Source organism: Euprymna scolopes, chromosome 24, assembly GCF_053919585.1.
Source record: "Euprymna scolopes isolate OS-2025 chromosome 24, ASM5391958v1, whole genome shotgun sequence".
Taxonomy (NCBI): Eukaryota; Metazoa; Mollusca; class Cephalopoda; order Sepiida; family Sepiolidae; genus Euprymna; species Euprymna scolopes.
In genome coordinates this window covers 91,323,568-91,347,210 of record NC_136505.1, presented here as the reverse complement: position 1 = coordinate 91,347,210, position 23,643 = coordinate 91,323,568, and the positions used below count along the sequence as shown (strand labels likewise).

The 23,643-nt window shown below is 33.3% G+C and overlaps 1 protein-coding gene and 1 long non-coding RNA gene across 6 annotated transcripts in view; one reads left to right on the top strand and one right to left on the bottom strand.

Annotated features, from left to right (window-relative positions):
• LOC145246845 (uncharacterized) overlaps positions 1 to 23,643 on the bottom strand; it is a 121,255-nt gene that overhangs the window by 33,564 nt on the left and 64,048 nt on the right. The window lies entirely within an intron of this gene.
• The window catches only part of LOC145246840 (adenosylhomocysteinase-like 1), a 736,073-nt gene continuing 713,251 nt past the window's right edge, over positions 822 to 23,643 (top strand). Inside the window, exon 1 of one of the 5 annotated variants that reach the window (XM_080108677.1) lies at positions 822 to 1,245. In XM_080108677.1, the coding sequence (XP_079964803.1) occupies positions 1,123 to 1,245 (123 nt within the window). In that variant the 5' untranslated portion in view covers positions 822 to 1,122. The remainder of the gene's footprint in view (positions 1,246 to 23,643) is intronic. The other 4 variants (XM_080108681.1, XM_080108679.1, XM_080108676.1 and 1 more) reach the window with 4 other exon arrangements.

Sequence of the window (23,643 nt, the reverse complement as noted above, 5' to 3'; positions counted from 1 at the left end):
GAACTAGCGATAAAACTCAAGATTAAAATAAAACGAAATATCACAAGTAGTAAGGAACCAGTACTGAGAGAGAGAGAGAGAGAGAGAGAGAGAGAGAGAGAGAGAGAGAGAGAGAGAGAGAGAGAGAGAGAGAGAGAGAGAGAGAGAGAGAGAATGAACAGAAAGAGATTGATTTGGATTTTATTCTGAAAATTTAACTGTCTTTGCAAGTTTAATTTTTCTGGTAATATGTTACAACAGCTAACAGAACAAAAAAAGGAGTGAAAACAAAACAAAAAAAAAAGTAACAAATGAATGTTACCAAAGGCAAGACAAATTGCTCTTCTACCCGGATAATTTTTTTTTTTTTTTTGTATAATTATTTTAAAGTGTTCCTTTTTAGTTCAATACACAAGTCCATTCAAGTTTGACAAGTCTGTTAAGTTAGGATGAAAGTAAATTAGGTACGTTGAGCCTCGATAATCGCTCAAAAATCGTAAATTAAACAAAAATACGAATAATAAAGTTAAATAGTTCAGTGGAACAGCATTATATTTTGGCACAATTGTGACATTTATTAGGCGTGTTTCCGTTTAATGTTTGATTTTTGAGTGCAGCTACTATTTGGCTAAAACTTGAACATTCTTCTTTTTTTTTTAGTGAACTAAAACACTTTAAAATAAGTTAAAACATGAATGAACTTATCCAGGTAAGTAAAAGAAAAACGTATCTTGCCTTTGGTAACATTCATTTGTTGCCTATATATATATATATATATATATATATATATATATATATATATATATATATATATATATATATATATAACTCTTATTTTGTTCAGTTAGATGTTGTAGCACATCACCAAACAAGTTAAACCACATGAGATATGTTTCTAGTAGATAAATGTCAAGAAAACGAGGAGAAAAACTGAGTTGGGGTCGGTGGTCGACACATAGCGCCACCTTTGGCAGATAGCGGCAAAAGAAGAAGAATCAAGGGCAGATAACCGTGTTAGACAAGACAGAGCTGGTGCGCGTGGTGTTTTTTGGGACGAAAAAAAAAAAAACAACAAAAACGCGCATTGCATTGTCACGTGACCTGACGACGGAAAAAAAATAGTACGGATTTAAAGCGAAAAAAATGTCTACCGCCACTGAACAACAAACGCAAAGCATGGACGTGGAACCTTTAGGCTTGGTTTCACAACATTCGAAAAACCTGAACTTAGGCCAAAAACATTCAGAAACGGACCGTGCTAAACGGGTAAGGGGATCTCTTGTTATTTTTGATTCATTTCTGGCACTTCTGTTTCATTGTTTCGGAAAGGTTTTTTTTTTTTTTTTACTTTATTATTTTTCTTTATTTATTTTTTAAACTGGGAGTAAAATATATAAATAAATGAAAACCTCCCGACGTCAAATAAAATAATGATCCATCATCCCAATGTTATTCAAAAATGTTTATTTTAACTATTTTTAAAATCTTAGTAAAATATAGAAATTAAATATATATTTACATTCCAAATAAATATTGTAAAAGACAAATTCGAAAAATAAAATTAAAAAAAAATATATATAAAAGAAGATTGGTACTTATGCAGTTTGCGGACTGTGCTGAAATAACATTTAGAAACCCATTCTTAATATAGGGTAGGGGTAATGTTTTGCTAACTATTCTGTACTTTCAACTAACAATAAAAAAAAAAAAAGATACCGTAAAAATTGAATTCAACTTGAAAATCGTGTATATATATACCTATATATATATAGGTTGAGTCACGGGAACCGGATGTTTTTAGAACGCTCCTTACTCTACTTGAGTAAGGGATAGTGAGGATGGTATTGTTTAAACCTGCTTAAGATGCCGGTTGGTTTGTTGTCATTAGTTTATCTTTTACATTAAATTTTGTTTTGTGGTTGTTGATTTTGAATTGCTTTTCTTTAATGGAATAGTTTAGTAAATGTTTCTATATACATTATAAAATTTTTGTTGAAATATTTGCCGGGTTTTGTTTTCCTTAAAAACATCCCTTTGCCGTGACTCACCTTGTAATGGCAGGGTTCATAAACGGCACGAGTACCAAAAGATCCAGGTCTGAATGGAATTGGATTTTAAAACGCACCTTGTTTATTTCATTTTTATATTTACAAGGTGCGTGTTTTATTTCCCAGCTGTTCATATCCTCAAACTGTCTCTTCTATAAGTCTACTCAACCTAAACAGAATATTAGTTATTATTGCTGCTGGGTCTGGGGAGATCTATCCGGTGTTGCCGGGTGCCCGACATCTTTTTACTTTCATTTTTGGTTTAGGTTTGCTTGTTTTTGGGTATTATTATACAAACACCGTGACAGCGAATTAACCCTAACCCTAACGCTGTCACGGTGTTTGTATAATAATACCTGTTTTTGAACTAATGTAGTTTCTGTTGTACCAGATATTTAAAAAAGAAAAAAAAAAAAAAAAAAAAAGGGAGAAAGAAAAAGGATTTTAGATATGTAGTTCAATTATTATTTTATCATTAATTGAACCATATTTTTATAAAACTAATTTTGTTTTGATGGTACTAGTGCAGAGAGTGGATCCGGACATAAATAATAACATTATTTAAAAAGCCATTCTTAACATGGGGAGTGTGTTTTGTACCTATTCTATACTTCAACCTTACAATTGAATAAAAAAAAAACATAAAACTAACTTGTAAATACTTTTAATACCCAGAGATTTCTTCTAAGAATCAAAATAAACTAATAAAGTAAAACTGGAACCTTCTTCTATTCGTCTGTTTAAATACTTCCAAATTCCTTTCAAATTGTGAAAGGTCACGAAGTAATTAATTTTTTGAAAACTATTATATAAAGATTAAAATGTCTTGTTTACAAAGAAATCGAAATGCATTCTGATGGATTTGATTCTATGATTGTTTTTAATAAGAATTTTAAAAATTCTAGTGGTATTACTGCATTTTTATTTAAAAAAATAAACGAGTAAGCAGTATTTTAAGTCACTTAGAGCTAAATAAAAAACCGCGTACAAACACATGTTCACAATTTTAATGTAGATATTCATAAAGTTCAAGTGTTTTTTTTAATTTAAAAATGATTTTTAGCTTGTAAAGATATTTTATGAATATTAAAATGTCTAAAGTTTAAAAAAATAAAAATAGTCTAAATGCCATGAATATTTTTATAAAAAGAAAACGTGTCTTCTATTATGTTTTTGCGAGGTGCGCGACTTTTATTAATTTTAGCGGACAAACATTGCAACGGGAAATTAATATTTTTCCATTGTTTACGCATTTGATGTCGACATTAACTGTCTTCATAAAAATATCACTTCTATTGTTAAAAAGAAATTAAATGGTGCGGATTAACTAGATTTTCTATCATTTTTTTTTTTTTTTTTTTTTTTAATTTGGTGCTAATGCAGAGTAGAATGGATCCGCGCTATTTTTTAATTTTTTTTAAAAATCATATTTCCAAGTTTAATTAAAGTTGTTGTTTTTTTTAATTGTAAGGTTAAATTACAGAATAGGTACAAAACACCCTCCCCATGTTAAGAATGGCTTTTTAAATAATATTATTTCAGCACGGATCACTCTCTGCATGAGTACCGTTAATTAAAAAAATAATAATAAACTACAAAAAGTGGCTTTAAATAATAAAAATAAAAATAAAAGATGTTAAACACTTCTGACCGATTTATTTTTTTTTAATATATATTTTTAAATTCTCATTCATTTTCTCAAAATCCGCTTTTGTTTTGAAATCAATCGATTTAAAAGTGAACCATTTATTCAATTTTGTTGATTTAAAAATTAAACGGCAACATGAAAAATATTTTTCTCTAATCCGAAATTGTCGGAAATTAAATCTCCTTCCGGGCTTTAAATAGAATGTGATATTTTGAGTTTTTACAATTATTTTAGGAATTTAGTATCATTTCATGTCCATGTTAAAAAAAAAAATGTTTTCTAATTTATTTTTATAATTAGGAATAGTTTTAATTTCTTTTTGTGTTAATTTTCACAAAAAAAAAAAAAAAAAAAAAACTTTTTGTAGTGCATCAATATGTTTGACATGTGTCGTAGTGATCATTGTTAGCCCATATTTTGGATTGTCAAAATTTCGCAATATGAAGCACGAAAAAAAAAAAATCTGAAACCATGAAATTTGATTTTCTTCATAAAAATAAAATTACATACAAAAAAAAAACAAAACAATATTAGGATTTGGACCAACAGCGAAGTGTAGTATCTGTTCTGCTACACTCTTTGGCCTTTTGGCCAAGATCAAAGTGTAGTATCTATTCCTCGGATGCGGCACTTCCATTTCTCGTTCTCTTTCAGTGGAGGAGAAATCCTTCACGACTGAGACAATTTTAATTTTTGTACCTTTTCTCCACGTTAAAAAACGACCCTGGTGTCTAACTCTGTCCCGTGGGGAGGCATTGTAAATAGGTACACTTAAGTCTGTTCTGTACTCTGTCAGCGAGGAAGTGAGGGATGGTTTTACATTTTTGTAATAATCTAGCCCTCACTCTTTTGTGTGTGTTGGGAGGGGTAGATGAATTTTTTGGTGCTTATGCACTTATTGTACCGCACTGAAATAATAACGTTATTTAGAAAGCTATTCTTAACATGGAAGGGGTGTTTTGGTATTTGTGCACTTCTGAAATAACGTTATTTTGAAAGCCATTCTTAACATGGAGAGGGGAAGGCTTTGTGTAACTATTCTGTGCTTCCACCTAACAATGTATATAAAAAAATAGATATCGTGAAGCTTGAATTTATCTAACAAACTATTTAAAAATAGCGCGGTGACGAAAGTGCACAAGCACCGGCACCGGTGTTTTGTAACTATTCTGTACTTTCATCTAACAATTCAATAAAAAAAAAAAAAAAAAAGATCTGAAACTTGAACTTAACTTAAAAATACTGTCATACCTACTATTTCAAAAATAGCGCGGTACACTCGGTGCATAAACACCCTCCCCCCTATTTTTTTTTTTTTTTTTTTACACCCAAAATAAGGCATATTGCTACTTGATGGTAAGGGAGTACTATTTGAGGTCATGTCTAACAGGGAACTGTGGGGAGTTGAGCGTTTAAACTTCTGCAGGTTAGTCAAGGCAGGAAACAGGGAGGGAATTCCAAAGTCTAGCAGTTCGAGGAAAGAAATTGTAGAGTAGAAGGCTTTCCAGCATTTAGGGACCTCAGCAACAAAGGGGTAGGATTTTGTTGCACGTCGGGTTGGTTGAGAATGTGTATGTCGAGGAAGTCGTACGAGTTCACAAAGCCGGCATGGGGATGCGGCAATACGACGATGAGACAGAGGCTAGAGCTTGGTTGATAATTGCAGTTTGGACCCTAAAGACTACTGTTAGATGCACCAGCCCAGGTGGCAACAGTATTCTATGCACAAACGAATTGTGGTCTTATAAGGCCACAATTCGTTTGTGCATGAGATACTTTCTGGTGTGAATAATTTTCTAGTACGGTAGATGGAGACCAGACCACCTTCTTTGCAGCAGATTAGATTACTGCACTAAAAAAAAAAAAAAAAAAAAATACCTCTTTTGAGGTATTTTTTTTTTTAATTTTTTTTTTTACGACCTGCCCCAGCGTAGTATAAACACTTCCAACCACCCTATGTTAAGAATGGCTTTCGGAATAACCCTCTCCCTCATCCGTCCTCCCCATGTTAAGAACGACTTCCAAAGTTGGGTGTTTATTCCGAAAGCCGTTCTTAACATGAGGGGAAGGGGTTTATAATACGCTGCTGGGGCAGTGGGACTGGGACAGACAGGGCACGTCGTAAAAATTTACCAAAACCGATCTTGTGTCTAACTCTGCCCTCGTCGGATGCAAGTAAAAATGGGAACAATATTAAAATAAAAAATTAGACCCCCCCACCGCACCCCAATTTGGTTAATTCCTATTTCGGTCACCTAAATTATTTAGTGTTTGATGGCTTTCCACATGGTTTCGTCGACATTGATCTCATCACGACATTCCCAAATAACAAACTATTTTTGTCATTTAATTGTATATGCTCTGTAGTTAGATCAAGCTTCAAGGTGAAACATAATTAAAAATAAGCATATTTTCCCATAAACTATATTTTTAGCAAAGACAAAAAAAAAAATAAAAAAAATAAAAAAACGGGGGTGGCGGGTGGACATGCAGAGAACTTCGGTACTTACGTACTGACAGAGAATCCTGCGCAGTCCCGGAAATCGACGGAGCAGTTTACGATTAGAAAGCCGCAGTGGGGGTGGAGGAGTAAAAATGCAGACGACGCTGAGCATGAAAAGGTTTGGATGTAAAAAATTAGTTCCTCAATATAAAAAAGCGCGCGGGAGGGGGGTAAACTTGTCGAGGTCGCTCTGGTTTGGGGTTGTTTTGAAAATGGAACGGAAATTTAAATTTCGTTCCGTTTTGATCTTTTTCTTTTTTTAATTGCGCATGCGCCAACAAAATCGAAAACTCACCATTCATATTCGAAATGTCAACTTTTATAGGTTTTCGGGTATGCTGACCGTCAACATTGCTGACGAGATTAAAAGTATTTAGTCCGAAAGCCGTTCTTAATATGAGGAGGTTGGGGGTGTCTATTCCGAAAGCCGTTCTTAACATGAGGAGGTTGGGGGTGTCTATTCCGAAAGCCGTTCTTAACATGTAGAAGTTGAGGGTGTTTATTCTGAAAGCCGTTATTCGTTGTCAGCATACCAGAAAACCTATAAAAGTCGTCATTTCGAATGTGAACGGCGAGTAAGTTATATATATATATGTGTGTGTGTGTGTGTGTGTGTGTGTGTGTGTGTGAAGTACGATTGTTGAATTTTATTCTTTCGATGGTATTGGTGTATTCACAATTAAAAAAAAACAACAAAAAAAAACACTGAGTTAAATTTAAACAACCCCAAAACGGAGCGTTCTCGACAAGCTTTATACCTTACTAAGAATAAAAAGAATGGCTTTCAAATCTTAAACTGAATCCACCCTTTCTTGGACTACGTCGTGATTCTCTGTAATTACTATAAGCCTTTGGATACCCACTCGATTACTAGTACAACCCCCCCCCCCTAAAAAAAAAAAAACTGAAAACGCTAAGTTGCTCATCGTACACGTGAAACAAAACACCGAAATGAGAACACGCTCGGAAAAAATATAGTTGCCATCTTTATAAAGAAGTCTATAATGAGGTTAACTAAGGGAGAACGAATATTCAATGTTATAACTCATTTAACTCGAAGCAATGTAATTCCTCATGTTATGACTGGTGGCTATTTTTGTACACACAAGCGTGCATATTTTTGCCGCATGCGCGTCAAAAATATGCGCGCTCTTGAACGTATAAAAATGCCCACCAATCATAACATAAGGAATTACATTGCTTAATATCCGGAAAACTACTTGTTTGCGGCAAATTTAAATGCGAAATTCGTTTTCAGCATACTCGAAAACCCGTAGTCCTCATTTTAAAGTTGATTAAGGTGGAAAGTAATAAAAAAATTTACCGAAATTACGAACTTGAGTTACTGTTCCTTCTTAGCTAGTCTCTTTCACGACTTATTTATGGAAGTAGGGACTGCATTTTTTTTTTTTCCAGCTTAGCTTGCATTTCGGCGTTTCACGTGTGACAATGATCTTGCTGGTTAAAAAATAAATTGTATTTCAATCAAATATTGAGATTGATTTTCACTTTAAATAATTTACGTGACTGAAATAGGAATTACCCAATTTTTATATAAATTTTTGGTACTCATGCAGAGTGTTCCGTGCTGAAATAAAAAGCCATTAACATGGGAAGGGGGGGGGTGTTTTGTACCTATTCTGTACTTTAACCTTACAATTAAATTAAAAAAAAAAAAAACTTTAATTAAACTTGGAAATACGATTTAAAAAATAGCACGGATCACTCTCTGCATTAGTACCAAATTTTTATTTTCTATTAAAGAAAAAACTCCTGAAAAATGAAGATTTCATTAATTTTTGTGGGGTACTAGTCCAGAATTCCCTCTATATAAAAAAAAGAAAAAAAAAAAGAAAAAAGTCATATTCCAAAAGTCACTTAAATTGATCAAGTAGTTTTATTTTTATCAAGGTAATCATTTTTAATCAAAAAAAAAAAAAAAAAAAAAAAAATTCGCTTAAAAATGATTTCCTCTTTAAATCAATTAATTCTTCCCTCTCTGATTTTGACCGTAATAGGATTAAAAATCAAGACATTTCATGCAAATGTAATATGCACAAACTGCAGCACAATATCTGAGGTGTGTTATAGGCATATTATCTCTCCACTTCCTCGATAATCATAGATTTCTATATTTTTTTCTGCTGAGAGTTCCATGCCAAAATCGGTTAATTTCACTAGAAGTAGTAAAATCTTTTCTCTAATTAATTCCTCCTTCCACCACCACCCATTTACACCGTTGCGTGATCGTTCACAAGGGACAGTTACGAACGAACGCCGGTTTCAGTTTTCTGTACTTCATAGTTGCTTAAAAAAACTGGAATGGAATTTCACCGTGCTTTTCCGTTCTATGCTTCCGATTGGGTGAAACGCACCACGGAATTAACATTCACACAAACATTAATTCTTATCCCATGCTTACTTTTACATTGCTTGATTACCATTTTTTCCCCCCCAACATTTTTACTCTAAAAAAAAAGAAAAAAAGAAAAAAAAAAGGACTCTTTCCATTTTATTTTTTTTTTTATAAAATAAACATATAATACATAATTTCCATTTTATTTCGTTTTGTAGTTGCTTAAAAAAACTGGAATGGAATTTTTACGTTCCTTTTCATTCTATGCTTTCTACTGGGTGAAACGCACCATGGACTTAACCGAAAGGAAGGGTTATTTATGCCATTTTTTTTTTTTTCGCTGTGTTTCTTTGTTTTTCCGACCACATTCATCATTTTTTTTTTTTTTTTTTTCCTTATTTTTGCTTTTCAGATTTCTTTTTTTAAAGAAGTTTTACGTTTGGTCCATTTTTTTTTTTTTTTTTTAACCTTACCCCCCCCCCTCCCTTACACGCACACACTTACAAACACCCGGCAAACGCCGGGTACCCCCGCTAGTATAAAAATATTTCCTCCCAACAATATTTTGTAAGACTCTAAACCACAATATTAATTAATCTGTGATTTAACGCATCTCATTGTTCGGATATATATAATATATTTATTTATTTTTTCCCCAAAACCTCTGGCCTTGATGGAGGGGAGACTAAAACTTGCTGCTATGGTTTCAAATGATCTGAAATAACAGCAAGGGGGAAACTGGATTCTAAATATTTCCCATGTTATATCTCTCTTTTTTTTTTTTTTTTTTTTTTTTTTTTTTTGAAATAGGTTACAATTATGAATATCCCCGGTATCAAATAATCCTTTCACTGTGAAATTTACTTTTATGTCTGAAAACCAAAGCGGGGAGATATAACATAATAGAAATATTTGGAATCAATTCTCCCTTTTTGTTATTTCAGATCATTTGAAACCATAGCAGCAAGTTTTAGTTTCCCTTCCAGAGGTTTTGGAAAATATCAGCTATTTTGTAATTCATATGCAAAACTAGAAAAATTGACTGATTGAAACATATTGCTGTAAGAAAGTGCCAAAAATAGGTTCTGGGTGATCCCTTTAATGTGTGACCTTAAGAGCAAATGTTACATAGCTCATGACACAATTCAGATCATTGCCTTTCCAACGAGCCTTCATTTGTTAAATTTTTATAAAGTCGCTGAGATTTAGAACTTTTCAAATCGACAAAAATGGTGGTATGTATATATCTATATACCAAGTGGTAGCAATATTGAATATTGAAATGCTCCTATCTTTCGTTCTTTAGGACAAAACTACATGTAAATTTGCAGGCTCTTTGAAGATTAATGCCATTCTGTGGTTAAAACTATGACAATTGGTAAGAAATTGGTTTGGGATGAATTTTGCTTGGGATTTTTTTTTTTTTTTTTTTTCTCTCCTGTGACCTTGCTAGGCCACTAATACACACACACGCACACACACACACACACAGTGATCTTGTCTGTGTATGGAACAATCTCTACCAAACTATTCTGTTAATTTTCAGTTTACAGACTTAACACTTGATATATAGGGAATTTGGAATTGTGAAACAAATCAGATTTGATTTTTAGCTGATAAAAATAGCTAAGGGTTCAAAATAAAATAAAAAAACAAAAAAAAAAACGAACTTGCAGGCATAAGTTGACTAAACATTATTTCTATGCATATGCAAATATACATTTACACGTTAAAGTCAGTTAATTTTTAGTTTTGATTGTCATCTGTTGTTTAGTGCGGATGGTAACAAATAAGACTGGAGCACAAAATGTTTTGGTTTCGATTCTAGCTGATGGCACCCAAGTCTTTTTTTTTTTTTTTTTTAACTTTTGAAACCACTATTATATATTAGGTACAATATAATATAGAATTGACTCTATTAATTATAAAGAACAAACTTGCGATGATATACATTATACCCACTATATATATAAGTGAACGTGTCTGTGTACATTTCCCTACGAAATAACTTTGTCAATTTTTAGTCTACAGACTCGAAATTTGATATACAGGGCACTGAGATTTGGTAAAATCGATGTGATCGGTTTTTGGCCAGAAATTTGGCGATTAAGGGGTCAAAGTTCAACGATTTGAACTTTGTGAACTCTACCAAACTCCTGACAATTTTGGGTCTACACACTTGAAATTTTAGATATAGGTTCCTTGGACATGGATCTAACTTAATAACTTGATTTGAGCCCAAAACAAATTTTAAGGGGTTATAATAGGGGTCAAAGTTTTAAAAAAATTGACCTCTGCGGTCTCTTCCAAATTACTCGGACGATTTCTGGTCTAAATATATGAAATTTTACATAAAGGCTATTCAGAGATAGGGCAAGCTTTTTCATCAGTTTGGGTCGAAAATTTTTAGTTACCAATATATAAATGTATGTATGTATGTCTGTTTGCATGTCTGCCTAAACTTTCAATAGAGTCGATGGATTTTACCAAGATCAGTATCATTTTAAAGTTCTACTTTTCATACAACAGATATTGAAAAATTGGCTAAAAACATATCTTCCCCTTCAACTAGGCACTTTTCTACAGGGGGGAGTTATTTTTTTCGCCGATATTTTTTTAAAGTTATCCTCTCTTTTAGATTGTCTAGCCTTAATTTAAAAAAAATGTTGCTTCCGGTTTGGTGGTGGTCGTAACAGCATAAACGTTAGGTTTTACCTCGTTCTTTTCCTCCTTTGCGGTACGGGTTCGAGTCTGCCTTCCTACTACAACTTTTTTTTTTTTTTTGCTCAACAATATATATATAATTTGTGTAAACAAATCGTGCGGAGGCATTTGGACGATGTCAAAACATCGTTAATTCATTACCCACACAGCAGCAGCTGTATAGCGCAATGGGGAGAAGCCTTGACTGTCATTTGGGCGGTTGGGTCTCGATCCTGGCTTTCGGCAGTTGCCTGTCTAGCTGATGAGCTGTGAAACAGCGAAACAGTTCTTATGTGGATGAACTGCTGGCTCAGAACTGGGTAAATGACCATGTATCATGGTCACATTTTCGGAGTTCTGTATTGACTAACTAACGTGATGTTTCTAAGTTTTATGCATTCCCTAATTAGCTAAGTAACTTCTGTCGATTGCTAATGGTTTTTATGACCATGGTTTAAAAAAATCTGCATAAATTAAAATCTCATTTAAGCATATTTTATGACCAGGCAACGCTGGGCAGCCTGCTAGTTATATATATATTACTGATGGGACGATTCCAATATTTTTACCGATTCCTTACTAAATTCCTGGTTCTGAGTCTTTATAAGTCTCTAAATATCTTTTTAGCTTTTTTTTTTTTTTTTTTTTTTTTTCAATTACCGTAAAAATACATACAGATAGTTTCTCAAACGTAAAAATACTCATGTGTGGTGGTAGTTCACAAATCAATAAATCAACTATTTTATCATAACTACCAGCAGTGGAAGATTTTGCTTTAAACAAAATCCAATTAAAAAGCCAAAAGAATCATTTTTGGCATCGACAAATAGGCACAAAATTTTCTGATTCCAATACCTCAAAAAGTTCCGATTTAAAAAAAAATTTTTTTAATTTTTTATTTATTTTTTTATATTCCCAATTTCGATTCCAATTAATTGTCCCAACACTAATATATATGATAGCCTCCTGAAACAGAATAGAACAGATACTTAATTTTTAACCAATCGGAGGTTCCTGTAACAGAGACTAAAGGTTTTTTTTGTTTGTTTTTTTTTTAATGTCGGGAGAAAAGAATGAAAACCTGCGAAATCATAGATTTTGCCATCAGAAAATCTTTGGATTGGAACAAAAATTAAAATTGCCTTACTCTAGAAGGATTTCAGTCACTGACTGAAGACAGAAAAGATGAGTAATATCAGAACAGATATTACGTTTTACTCCTAACCAAAATAGCCAGCCGAACTTAAGGTTAATGTTTGGGCAAATGAAATGTATTTTTTTATTTTTCAAAAGGGTACCCATTGTATCGATGACACTACTGATTTTGCAGTAGCGTAATAGATTTTTTTTTTTAATGTAAGCATAATGTTGAATTTTTTGTTTAACACAATATGAAGTTTAGGATCCGGAAGTACACCTGCACCTAACTGGGAATCACAAGTTTTATTTTATCCGCCTTACTAGTCTGCAACTGAATCTGTGCAGACTAGTTACTGACTGGCGATGAGAAATTAATGTGATCAAAGAAGTCTGCCGTAGCACAAAATAACTTGCATAATTGCCCCATTTATTGGCGAAATCTAACCCTAACTTGACTGTAACTTTCTATTCATTGCCCTTTAAAATAACTGAATAAAGGCCTTTTGATCCGTTTTAGCTGTGCATCCATCCATGATCGAAAAAGGTTATGAAAAGTCTGTCCTATTTTCTCTTTTTCAAAACTACATAAGTGGCCCATATAGGAGGGGGTGGGGAACGCCCCACCCCATTTTACTGATGAATCTAAATTTAATCTTTTCGGATCAGACAAAAGACCACATGTCAGAAGAAAAAATGGAGAAAGACTGTCACCTAAGTGCGTTAAAAGTACAGTAAAATTTGGAGGCGGCAGTATAATGGTATGGGGCATGATATCTTCAAAAGGAACTGGCTCCCTTGTGAGAATTCATGGAAAAGTTAATGCCCGAATGTACAGAGAATTGATTAGAGAACATGTGGTACCTAATCTTTCTAATTCTGATATCTTTATGCAAGACAACGCACCGTGCCATAAAGCAAAAGTTTTAGAAGAGCTAAAAATAGATCCAATATTTGCGTTATGGATTGGCCAGCTCAGAGCCCAGACCTGAATCCAATTGAAAATGTTTGGAAAATTATTGGTGATAAGATCACAGAAAAAACCCAAAAAAATCTTGATGATTTATGGGAATGTATAAAAACATCCTGGAATAATATTTCACCTATAACATGTGAACGATTGGTTCTGTCTTGCAGCAAAAGATGCCATAGTGTGCTTGAAAACAAGGGGCTTTTCACTAAATACTGAAAGGATTCTTTATTTTTTTCATAATGAATTTCCCTCGTTCCTTAACTTTTGGACGCCTGTAATTTAATTAAATTTATTTATATGTAAAAAAAACTAATATGTATTAAAATCAAAAATTTAAAAAAATTCTTTTTCTTTAACTACCATTATTAAACATTGGAAAATTCACCAAAATTTTTTCTTTCTTTTTCATAGATAAAGTTAGAAGCCATTAAAAAAAAAAAAAAAAATCGATCGGTCCTTAACTTTTGGACGCTACTGTATATGTGTGTGTGTATATATATATATATATATATATATATATATATATATATGCACACATACACAACTAAGAATATGCATCCTTATGAAGATCATTACAATATTTTTGGCTTATAATCAGCATAGATGTCAACGAATGATTTAAGTATGTGTTTAGGGAGATCATTGATGTAGATCAGGAAGAGAGTTGGGCTCAGGATTGACCCTTGAGGGACTCCAGCATTAATACTGCAGGCCTCTGATTTTTGTCCATCGATCACTACTCTTATGAGCCTATGAGAGAGAAATGATTTAATGATTGAGAAAACATTTCCAGTAATACCGTAGCTGGAAATCTTGTGAAGTAGGCTCTTATGCCATACATTGTCGAAGGCCTTTGATATGTCAAGAGCAATTGCCCTAGAAAGGAAGCCTTTGTCAAGAGATTCACTAATCCTGTGAGATATAACCGTTAGCACATCTGCGGTAGATCTTGCAGAACGGAAACCATATGGTGTGTCACTAAGAAGGTTATTTCTGCTGAGGTGATTGACTTTCTCTATTTAATATGGATTCCAGCAACTTACTCATAACACACAGGAGACTTATTGGTCTGTACTGAGAGGGAGATAACTTATCACTTAAATTCTTAAATACAGTGCATACTGATGAGGTTTTCCAGGGAGTCGGAAAGCACTTCTCCTTAAGGCAACGCTTTAACAGTTTCGTAAGTATGGGAGCAAGTTCTGGTTGAAGCTTTTTTAACACTATAATTGGGATGCCGTCAGGGCCAGTTGCTTTACTGGAATCAAGGTTCTTGATTAGCTTGGCGACCTCATGCACAGATATTTGTATGTTACCTAGCGTGCTCTGTGTTATAGGAGGAAATATGGGGAGTTGATGGCCTTCGTCGCATAGGGTAGAATTAGCTGCAAAGTTCTTTGCAAATATTATTCCAGCTCAAGAACTGTCTACTGAGAACCAGTCACCTCCAGGACTTGTATAGAACAACTAACCATCGGAAACTGTTCTGAAACTAAACATAGCTTACGACTCTAGATCATATCAAAATATAATTATACTGACCCTTATGTCTAGAATCCTTATTCTGATTTTAATTAAAATCCAACAGGCATAAGGCAATCTTGTTTTAATGGGATTCCTATCATGGTTCCTGAAAATATTTTAAAATACTTCAAAATAAACTGAAATTTGAGAAATATTTATTAGCTGGACATTTCACCGCGCTAACAACGGACAAAGTTATATCCTGTTGACTTAGAATGAGTGCTTTTATGGCGAACTTCTAGAGTAGCTGTGGTGACTAACCTCTATTAATTTTCAACTGTGTATCGAATGGATATCAATACTTAGTTGGCTGCACCTTATGAAGACCCGTGCAAAATTTCAGCCTAGTAGTTTCCGAAAAAAAAAAAAAAAAAATAAAAACACCTGGAACAGACAGACTGAAGATGGTTGAAATTAATATGAACGAAACTAAACTTTTCAGCCAGTTAAAAACTGGCAAAATTTATAGCCCGTTGACTTAGAACAAGTGCTTTCTACCAAACTTGTAGAATATGGTATTTTGGTAACTAAACCCTATTAATTCATAACTTTGCTTCGAACTGATGTCATAATACTTAGTTTGCTACACTTTATAACAAAATACCAAATTTCAACCAGATCGGCAAAGTAGTTTCCGACGAAAAAGTGTGAAAGAAATGCAAAACGTGACTTACCCAAACAATGGCGTTTCTGTCACGTGATGGAGTCAAGAAAGGAAAAGAAAAAAAACAACTTTCGTCTATGGATGGTTTATTAATATACATATGGCATTAATTTGCATATGAGGACAATGATTGCTGTGAAAAAAATGAAGTGGAAAGCACAGGGCAGTCTTTTAGACAGCTGAGAGAGAGACGGAGAATGGTCGGTGAAGATTACAGTTGAAATTAGGAGTTAGCAAGAAGGGGTTTGGACAAATATATATATATATTTTTTTTTTTTTTTGTTAAATCTAATTTAATTCAAAGTGGAACAGACAGACAAATCTAGACTAAGAGAAATGTATAATATAAATCTCACCTGTCTGTTTATGTATGTATGTATGTTTGTCTAAACTTTCGACAGAGGCGACGGATTTTCATGAGATTGGTATCATTTTGAAGATCGACTCTTCGGATGACAAATATTGAAAAATTGGCTAAAAACATAAATTCCTTCACCCTTTATTGGGCAGTTTTCTACAAAGAGGGGTCGCTTTTCTTTTTTTTCTTTTTTTCTAATATTTTTGAAAGTGATCTCCTCTTTTTGATTGACTAGCCTTAATTTAAACCTTCACCACTTTTTCTATGTTATCCGTGATTTTATTTTTTTCAGGCTTTGCTTTGAAATAATATTTTTTTTCTTTTTTTTTTTTTGTGTTTAATATCATACACATTGTCAACAATCCATAAAAATATTATTACCAACTTAAATTAACTGAATAAAAAAATTAAATAAAAGACGTAATTAAGTATATAAACAGAAAGAAGGAAAAAAAAACAGAATTAACTGGCGACGTCATAAGCAAAAGATTATCATCCCTAGCTTCAAAGTTTTTGGTATCATTCAAACACGGTATAAGAGCATAACTTTTTAACTCTCTCTCTATATATATAACGCAAATAAGATGGCATGCGAGCGACATTCTCGCTATAATTTTGAAGGTGTTGACGACGAAAAAGTTTCTATGGTAACCAACAACCAATCAGAAGAAACTCTCACGTTCCTTACTTATTCTGAAGACTTTTGAACATCAGTAATTTTATAACTTGTGTTTTAATGAACAAAAATTGAAATTTTTTTTTAAATTCAAAATATAGTTGAGACGGTGACCTATGAATGTAAAAATTGTTTGAAATTTGGTCGCAAAATGAGTAAGCGGTAAATCTTTAAAGCAGTTCTAAATAAGTAAAACTAACACTTAACCATTATCATTCAAACACTACCGTGTTTGAATGATAACAAAAATCTTTGAAGTTAAATGGGTTTTTACGTACTATTTCCATTATACTTCCGGTAAATTAACATGGGGAAAGGACAACCGGAAGTGAATTGGAAACTGTGATCGCAAAGATATTTTGATTATTGCGGTATTGCTTAGCCATTAAATTAATAATTGAACAATCTTGCTAGAGCTGTTCTAGCGACAATAATCTTAAAGCTAAAAAGTTCAAGATAACCGTTCCTCCTATCATCGTAATCTAACAACATTGCTACAGTGGGGAAACGAGTAAATAAATTAAATATGTAATTACTAGGACAGCAGCATATTCTTTTCAATATTTTGACTCTCGAGTATATATCCGACACGGACATATCATTCTTTATAAAAGCATATAAGATATCAATGGATACACACTCGAGAGTCAAAACAATGAAAAGAATATGCTGTTGTCCTAGCCTTAGTACTTATTAACACACATTGTTACGTACGTACCTAAAAAACGTATCTATAAAACTTGGCATAACGATGTGGAAGAGAGAAGCAACCTTAGAAGTTGATAGGTTAAACAGTTGAAAGGGAAAAAGTCTTTTTTTTTTAAATTATTTTTTACTTTCTTTCCACCTTAAACCCCACCTTTTAAAATGGCGTCTTTTAGAGATTTTCGGGTACGCTGAAAACGAATATCACATTGAAATTTAGGACAGGCAAGTAGTTTTCTGAATATTAAGAATTTTTTTTCAATGTATTGCTTAATAAATATCAGTGGTGTTTGCCACTCTTAATATGGGAGGAAGGGGTTTTGTAACACGCATGCGTATTAGTACTTGTTCAGTTGGGAAAACCTGGCTACCAGTGATGTGATAATAAAGATTTTAATATCCAGAAAACTATTTGTCTGTCCTAAATTTCAATGTGATATTCTTTTTCAGTATACCCGAAAATCTATAGAGGTCATCGTTTTAAAGGTGTTGAGATGAAAAAAAGTAAAAAAAAAAAAAAAAAAAAAAAAGGTCTTATGTACGACATGAAAAAAAAAAATAATAATAAAAAAATGAAGATCTCAATCATTCCAGCAATTACAAGAGCAACCGGACTAATGAAAAATAATTTCAAAAACTACACAGCAAATATACTCTGTGAATAAAGTGCAAGTGATACAAACAGTTGAACTTAATTTCAGTTGGAATCTTTAAAAGATCTCTCGGTTGGTATGTACGAGATAGTGGGGAAGATGTATGGCATCCGGTAGGATGCCTCCTATCCAGCTAGAACAAAATAAGAACATTAACGTCTTATGATTTTATAGAGACGAGATGTTTCCTTTTGTCGAGTGAAATATTGTTGTGATTAAAAAGAAAAAAAGTAGAGAACGTTAATAATACCTTACGGGCACCTGATCACTCGCCCCTCCCCTCCCTCTCCAATAAAAACGAATGAGGCAACCCTTTCCCCTACACTTGTAAACTGTCTCCTTTTTTATTTTTTTTTATCATCATAACATGATAAAGACTACAATAGTATAATTCCCAACCAACCCCCATCGTCTATTTTTTTTCTTCCGCTTCTTAAACGACTAAATAATCACAAGGCGACTGTTTCTAACACGTGCGTATCATTCAGTTTCGTGTACTTTTCTTTTCAGCCCTTTGATACAACGGAGGCGCGTTTGAAAATCCGCATGTTACCTCGGTTGGGGTGCACGCATCTACAAGGTTAAGAATCCTATTTCAGTCACCTAAATAAATTTTGTACGCGAATAATGTCTCTGGCCTTAATACAACCTCTTACCCCCCCCTCCGATATACTCAAATACGAAATTAATATACCGCAATTTGTTTCCTTGTAAAGTTTAGGCCTTTATTTTTAGTTGTGTATAGAGAGAAATCACTTTTTTAAAGACCAAAGTGTTTTTGTTTTAATTCCCAGTCAAAAAGAGGCAAATTACTCCTTATTCCAGAGCCTCCCTTCTGAGGGAGTTTTTTTTTTTTTTTTTCCCCGCATTAAAAGCTAACCTTGTGTCGGTAATTCTTAAAGATCCCGGCTATAGAATTTGAAAAAAAAAAAAAAAATTATTTAAGCATTCAAAAGTAATTTTGTTTCCGTTAATTGGTCCCCCTGACAAAAGGAGGGTGGACCTGTAAATTTACCCTTGTCCGTTCGTATGTCCGCACTTTTCTCAATAACTACGCCTTGGATTTTTTTTGGATTTTGCACAAACATTAAACATGATATGAGTAAAAAAAAGTAACAGAACGGACTTTCCGGGAAAATTTACGTTGCCCCCCCCCAGGGGTGCCTTTCAGATTAAAATGGCTAAAATTGACAATTTTGTGTTTATTAAAAAAAATTGTTTGTTTTTCTATACTTCGCAATAACTCTTGGGTGTGCCCCAGGGGCTCTTTTAGGGCTAATAAAAACAATTTTGGGGACTATTTTGCCATATTTGTCCAATTTTCTGTATATGTCTATTTAGCAGTTTTGCGTGTTGCTGAACTCAAAATTGAATATAAGGCCTTGGGGACTTTTGGGGCTAAAAGGGGGGGGGGCAAATGATGAACTTAGCTATTTCCTATTTTGCATAGTGCAGAGCAGAACTCCAATTTACATATGTTAAGGTCTAAAACTACACTGTTTGTTCATTTTTCACCAGGATTTGACGTTCCCAGGAGACTTCGGGGGTTAAATGGGGGGGGGGGGGGCAAATGCTGAACTTAGTCATTTTTTTATGCCACTGTGCACTCGCAGGGTAGCATGCATACTTCACTTGTTATTATTAATTTCGGGTTTGTATTACAATCCACAGAAGGACGAAAAAGTGGTCAAAAATTATATATATATATATATATATATTAAGAGTAGGTAGTAGTTTGCTTGAAGCATTGTTGGTAAAGAAATATATAGAATTATTTTATTTTATTTTTTTCAAAAGGCGAAGACGGTCTTTCTCCGCATTGTCTTTGGCTTAATATATATATATATATATATATATATATATATATATATATATATATATATATATATATATATATATACAGGGTGTCCGTAAAGTTACTATACAGTCTTATTGTTTTATTGTATTATATTTGTATTAATAGTTAATATTTATTTTGACTTGTGCACCAAAGTTTGTCAGAGTGTGGTGTCATGTTGTCGAGAATGTATTGGAGCTGAAGGCCTCCAATTTGAATATTTGTCATAGAAATTGTTTGCCTTGATTGTTACAGTCTTTTCGGATGTAACACGTGTATTTTCTGAGATTTTTATAAACATAAAGGTGTTATTTCTTTTTATTTCTTTTGTTACAAATAAATATTTTAATACAATATTTTACTGTACTGTTAATATATTACAGGGTGTCTGTATAGTAACTTTACGGACACCCTGTATGTATGTATGTATGTATGTATATATATATATATATATATATATATATGACAAATATTATCAAAGGCAAGATAAGTTACTCTTCTACCTATCTGGAAAAGTTTTTAGTGCTGTTACTCACTTTAAAACGTGTAATCTGTCCAAAAAATCACACGGTGTTTATTGATATATTTGAAAAAGACAAATGGCGGTGAGCTGACCTAAATACGAGAAGTCATGGTAACATATTCGGTGGGTTTCTTACAGTACTTCGTATATTTTTTTAGTTTTAACTCATTTTTCCAAACTTCACATATTTAACAACCAGCTCCCGCCATTTGTTTTGTTCACATATATCTATAAACTTTCCAGATAGGTAGAAGAGTAACTTATTTTGCCTTTGATAACATTTATTTTTTAATTTTTGACCTCTTTTTCGTGCGTCTGTGGATCGTAATACAAATCGTTAATTTCTATTATTAATAAATAGTATTAAATGAGGAATCATTTCGAGTTAAAATTCGAGTTTCATTGTCAGATAAACACGGCATCAGGTCAAATTCGGTGGCCATTTTGATTTGTTTCAGCTTCACATAACGTTGACACTTTTCAAGCGTGAACATAATTCAAACTAGCGAGATTTTTTTGTTGTAATGCCTATGAATTCCCATTAATCGCTTAATTACTTATAAAAAAAAAACTACTTGATCGATTCATGTGATTTTTGGAAGAGATTTTCTTTCCATCACTAGTACGTGCATCACAGACTGTATTTATTTGTTTACTAGCGGGGGTACCCGGCGTTGCCCGAGTGTTTGTTTCCGGGACGGGGGGGGGAGTTTTAAAAAATATTATGGTAGGTAAGTAGGAAGGATCAAACCCGGAGTCATGAGTAAAAGTAGGAAAATAAAGTGTGAAAAAAAACAAACAAAAAAAACATCTGCAACGTTAACAGTTCGGCCACCAAGAAAAGTCCATTCCAGTTGTTTAGGAAAAAAAAAAAAAAAACGACTACGGTAGGTCGGCGCGAACGTGAAAATATAATGTGAATTGTCCAGCACGCTAACCACTACGCCACAGAGCACTGCAGCTTAGTTTAGTGATTTTAAATAACTTCACATGAAAGAACTATGAAGCCAAACCGGTGTTCTCTTCTCAACTGTTCCTTGTGAACGATCCCCAAACGGTGTTAAGTGGTGGCAGGGGTAGGAGGAATTTATTAGAGAGAAAATATTTTACCACTTCCATTGATCTTAACCGATTTTGGCCGTGACTTCTCAGCAGAAAAAGTATAGAAATCTAAGATTATCGAGGAATTTGAGAAATAATAAGCCTATAACACACCTCAGATATTGTTCTGCCGTTTGTGCATATTATATTTGCATGAAATATCTTGATTTTTAATCCTATTAAGGTCAAAATCCGTGGGGAAAAAATGAGTTCATTTTATTTATATAGAGATTAAAGTAGGGTCGCTTCTGGACAAGTGCTCATCATTTTTCAAAATATGAGCGAAGTTCTCTTTCCCTTCTCTACTTCACTCTCTCTTTTAATTTACCTCCCCACCTCCCCTTATCAGAAGAAACCGTCTCTCACGTTCCTTACTTATTCTGAAGACTTTTGAACACCAGAAATTTTATAACTTTTGTTTTAATGAACGGAAATTGAAATTTTTTTAAATTCAAAATATAGCTGAGATGACCTATGAACTGTAAAAATTGTTTGAAATTTGGTTGCAAAATGAATGAGCGGTGAAGCTTTAAAGCAGTTCGAAATGAGTAAAACTAACACTTAACCATTCATTCAAACACCGTGTTTGAATGATAATAAAAAAAACTTTGAAGTTAAATGTTTTTTTACGTACTATTTCCATTATACTTCCCGTAAATGATATGGGGGGGGCAACCGGAAGTGAATTGGAAACTGATCGTAAAGGTAATTTGATTATCACAGTGTCGCTTAGCCATTAAACTATTAATTGAACAAACTTGTTAGAGCTAATTTCGTTAATATATAGGGTATGGATTAATGATGGGACGATTCCAATATTTTTCCCGATTCCAATACAATTACCGATTCCGATTCTTTGTAAATCTTTAAATATTTAACTATGTAGCTGTATTTTTCTCCAATTACCGTAGAAACACACACGTTAAATGTGCAGATATTTTCCTAAGCATAAAAATATACTTGTGGGAGAAGATCTATTGATTTTAGCTTCACTGGTAATTTAAAATCAATAAATATTTATTTTATCATTATTACCAGCAATGGAAGATTTTACTTTAAACAAAATCAATAAAAGAAGACAAAAGAATCGTTCTGCCATCGAAAAATAGGTACTAATTTTTCTGGTTTTTCTGATTCCCGATTCTGATTCCGATTTCTCGTCCCAACACTAGTATGAATGATACAGCTTAATTTTTCTGTCTTATTTAAAACGTTAAATAACGCACGTTAAGTAGGCTTCCATACTAGCACATATTCCACTCTACCAGCGATATGCCAGTTGAAGTTGCCCTGAAATGTGAAATTAAAAAATGTACGATTAGAGTGATCAATATATTTACTGGTATATGTAATGTAGGTTTTGAGTTTAGGGGAGGTAATGCTTAGGAGATATAGAAGAGATATTAATAACTGGGTGGATGGTATTATCGCTACAGAATAGATACTATAGTACCCCTCCACCCCCAAAGAAAATATAGGAGGTAATCCCTAGGAGGATGGCTTCATGATCACTGAAAAGATAATAGCTAACTTCCGTTTTTATGAAAGCTCCATGAGAAATCATTTCTAGTTTAAAATCTATTTAGTATTACGCTTGCAATCTTAATACACTTGAAATGTGTTCATATTGCCGAGGTCCTAGATATGACGTTAGACCATATCCGATGGTGAGGCCCCATCTTGGGGGCTTTGGGGAGTGTGGGGCCACCCTTTAATTGTTATTGCTCCCAGGTCCACTCTGACCCGGAGTGGTAGTACCTGTTAGGGTCCCAACTATGGGTTTAATAGAAACCGACTTGGAAAAAAAAAGATATATTCTATTAAAAAATTATTCTTCAAAATAACTGAATTCGGCATTAAATAACCTGAAAAGGGTTGATATGCCGTAAAACAACCAACCAACCATATTGCTGAAAAAAAATCGCTAAATTCCGTTTGTATAAAGACTCCATTATTTTTTTTTAATTTTTTTTTCTAGCGATTATTTCAGCATATGTACACATTTCAAAGATTTTAATTTGCAATTGTTCCTCCTTCATTAATATTTAACGAAAACAGCATAAAATCTTGATCTTGCGGGTGGGGTATATGCAGTTTAGTTTGTGTGCATTCTTCTCCCACAAGTTGTTTCAAGTAGTGTTTCTTTAGCGATATGTTTCTTTGTGATTCATGCTCAAACTGCGAAACGTCATATGTTACCGAAGTGACGAGTGATTGGATATTTACCCGCTTCTCCAATCACAGCAAGATGTGAT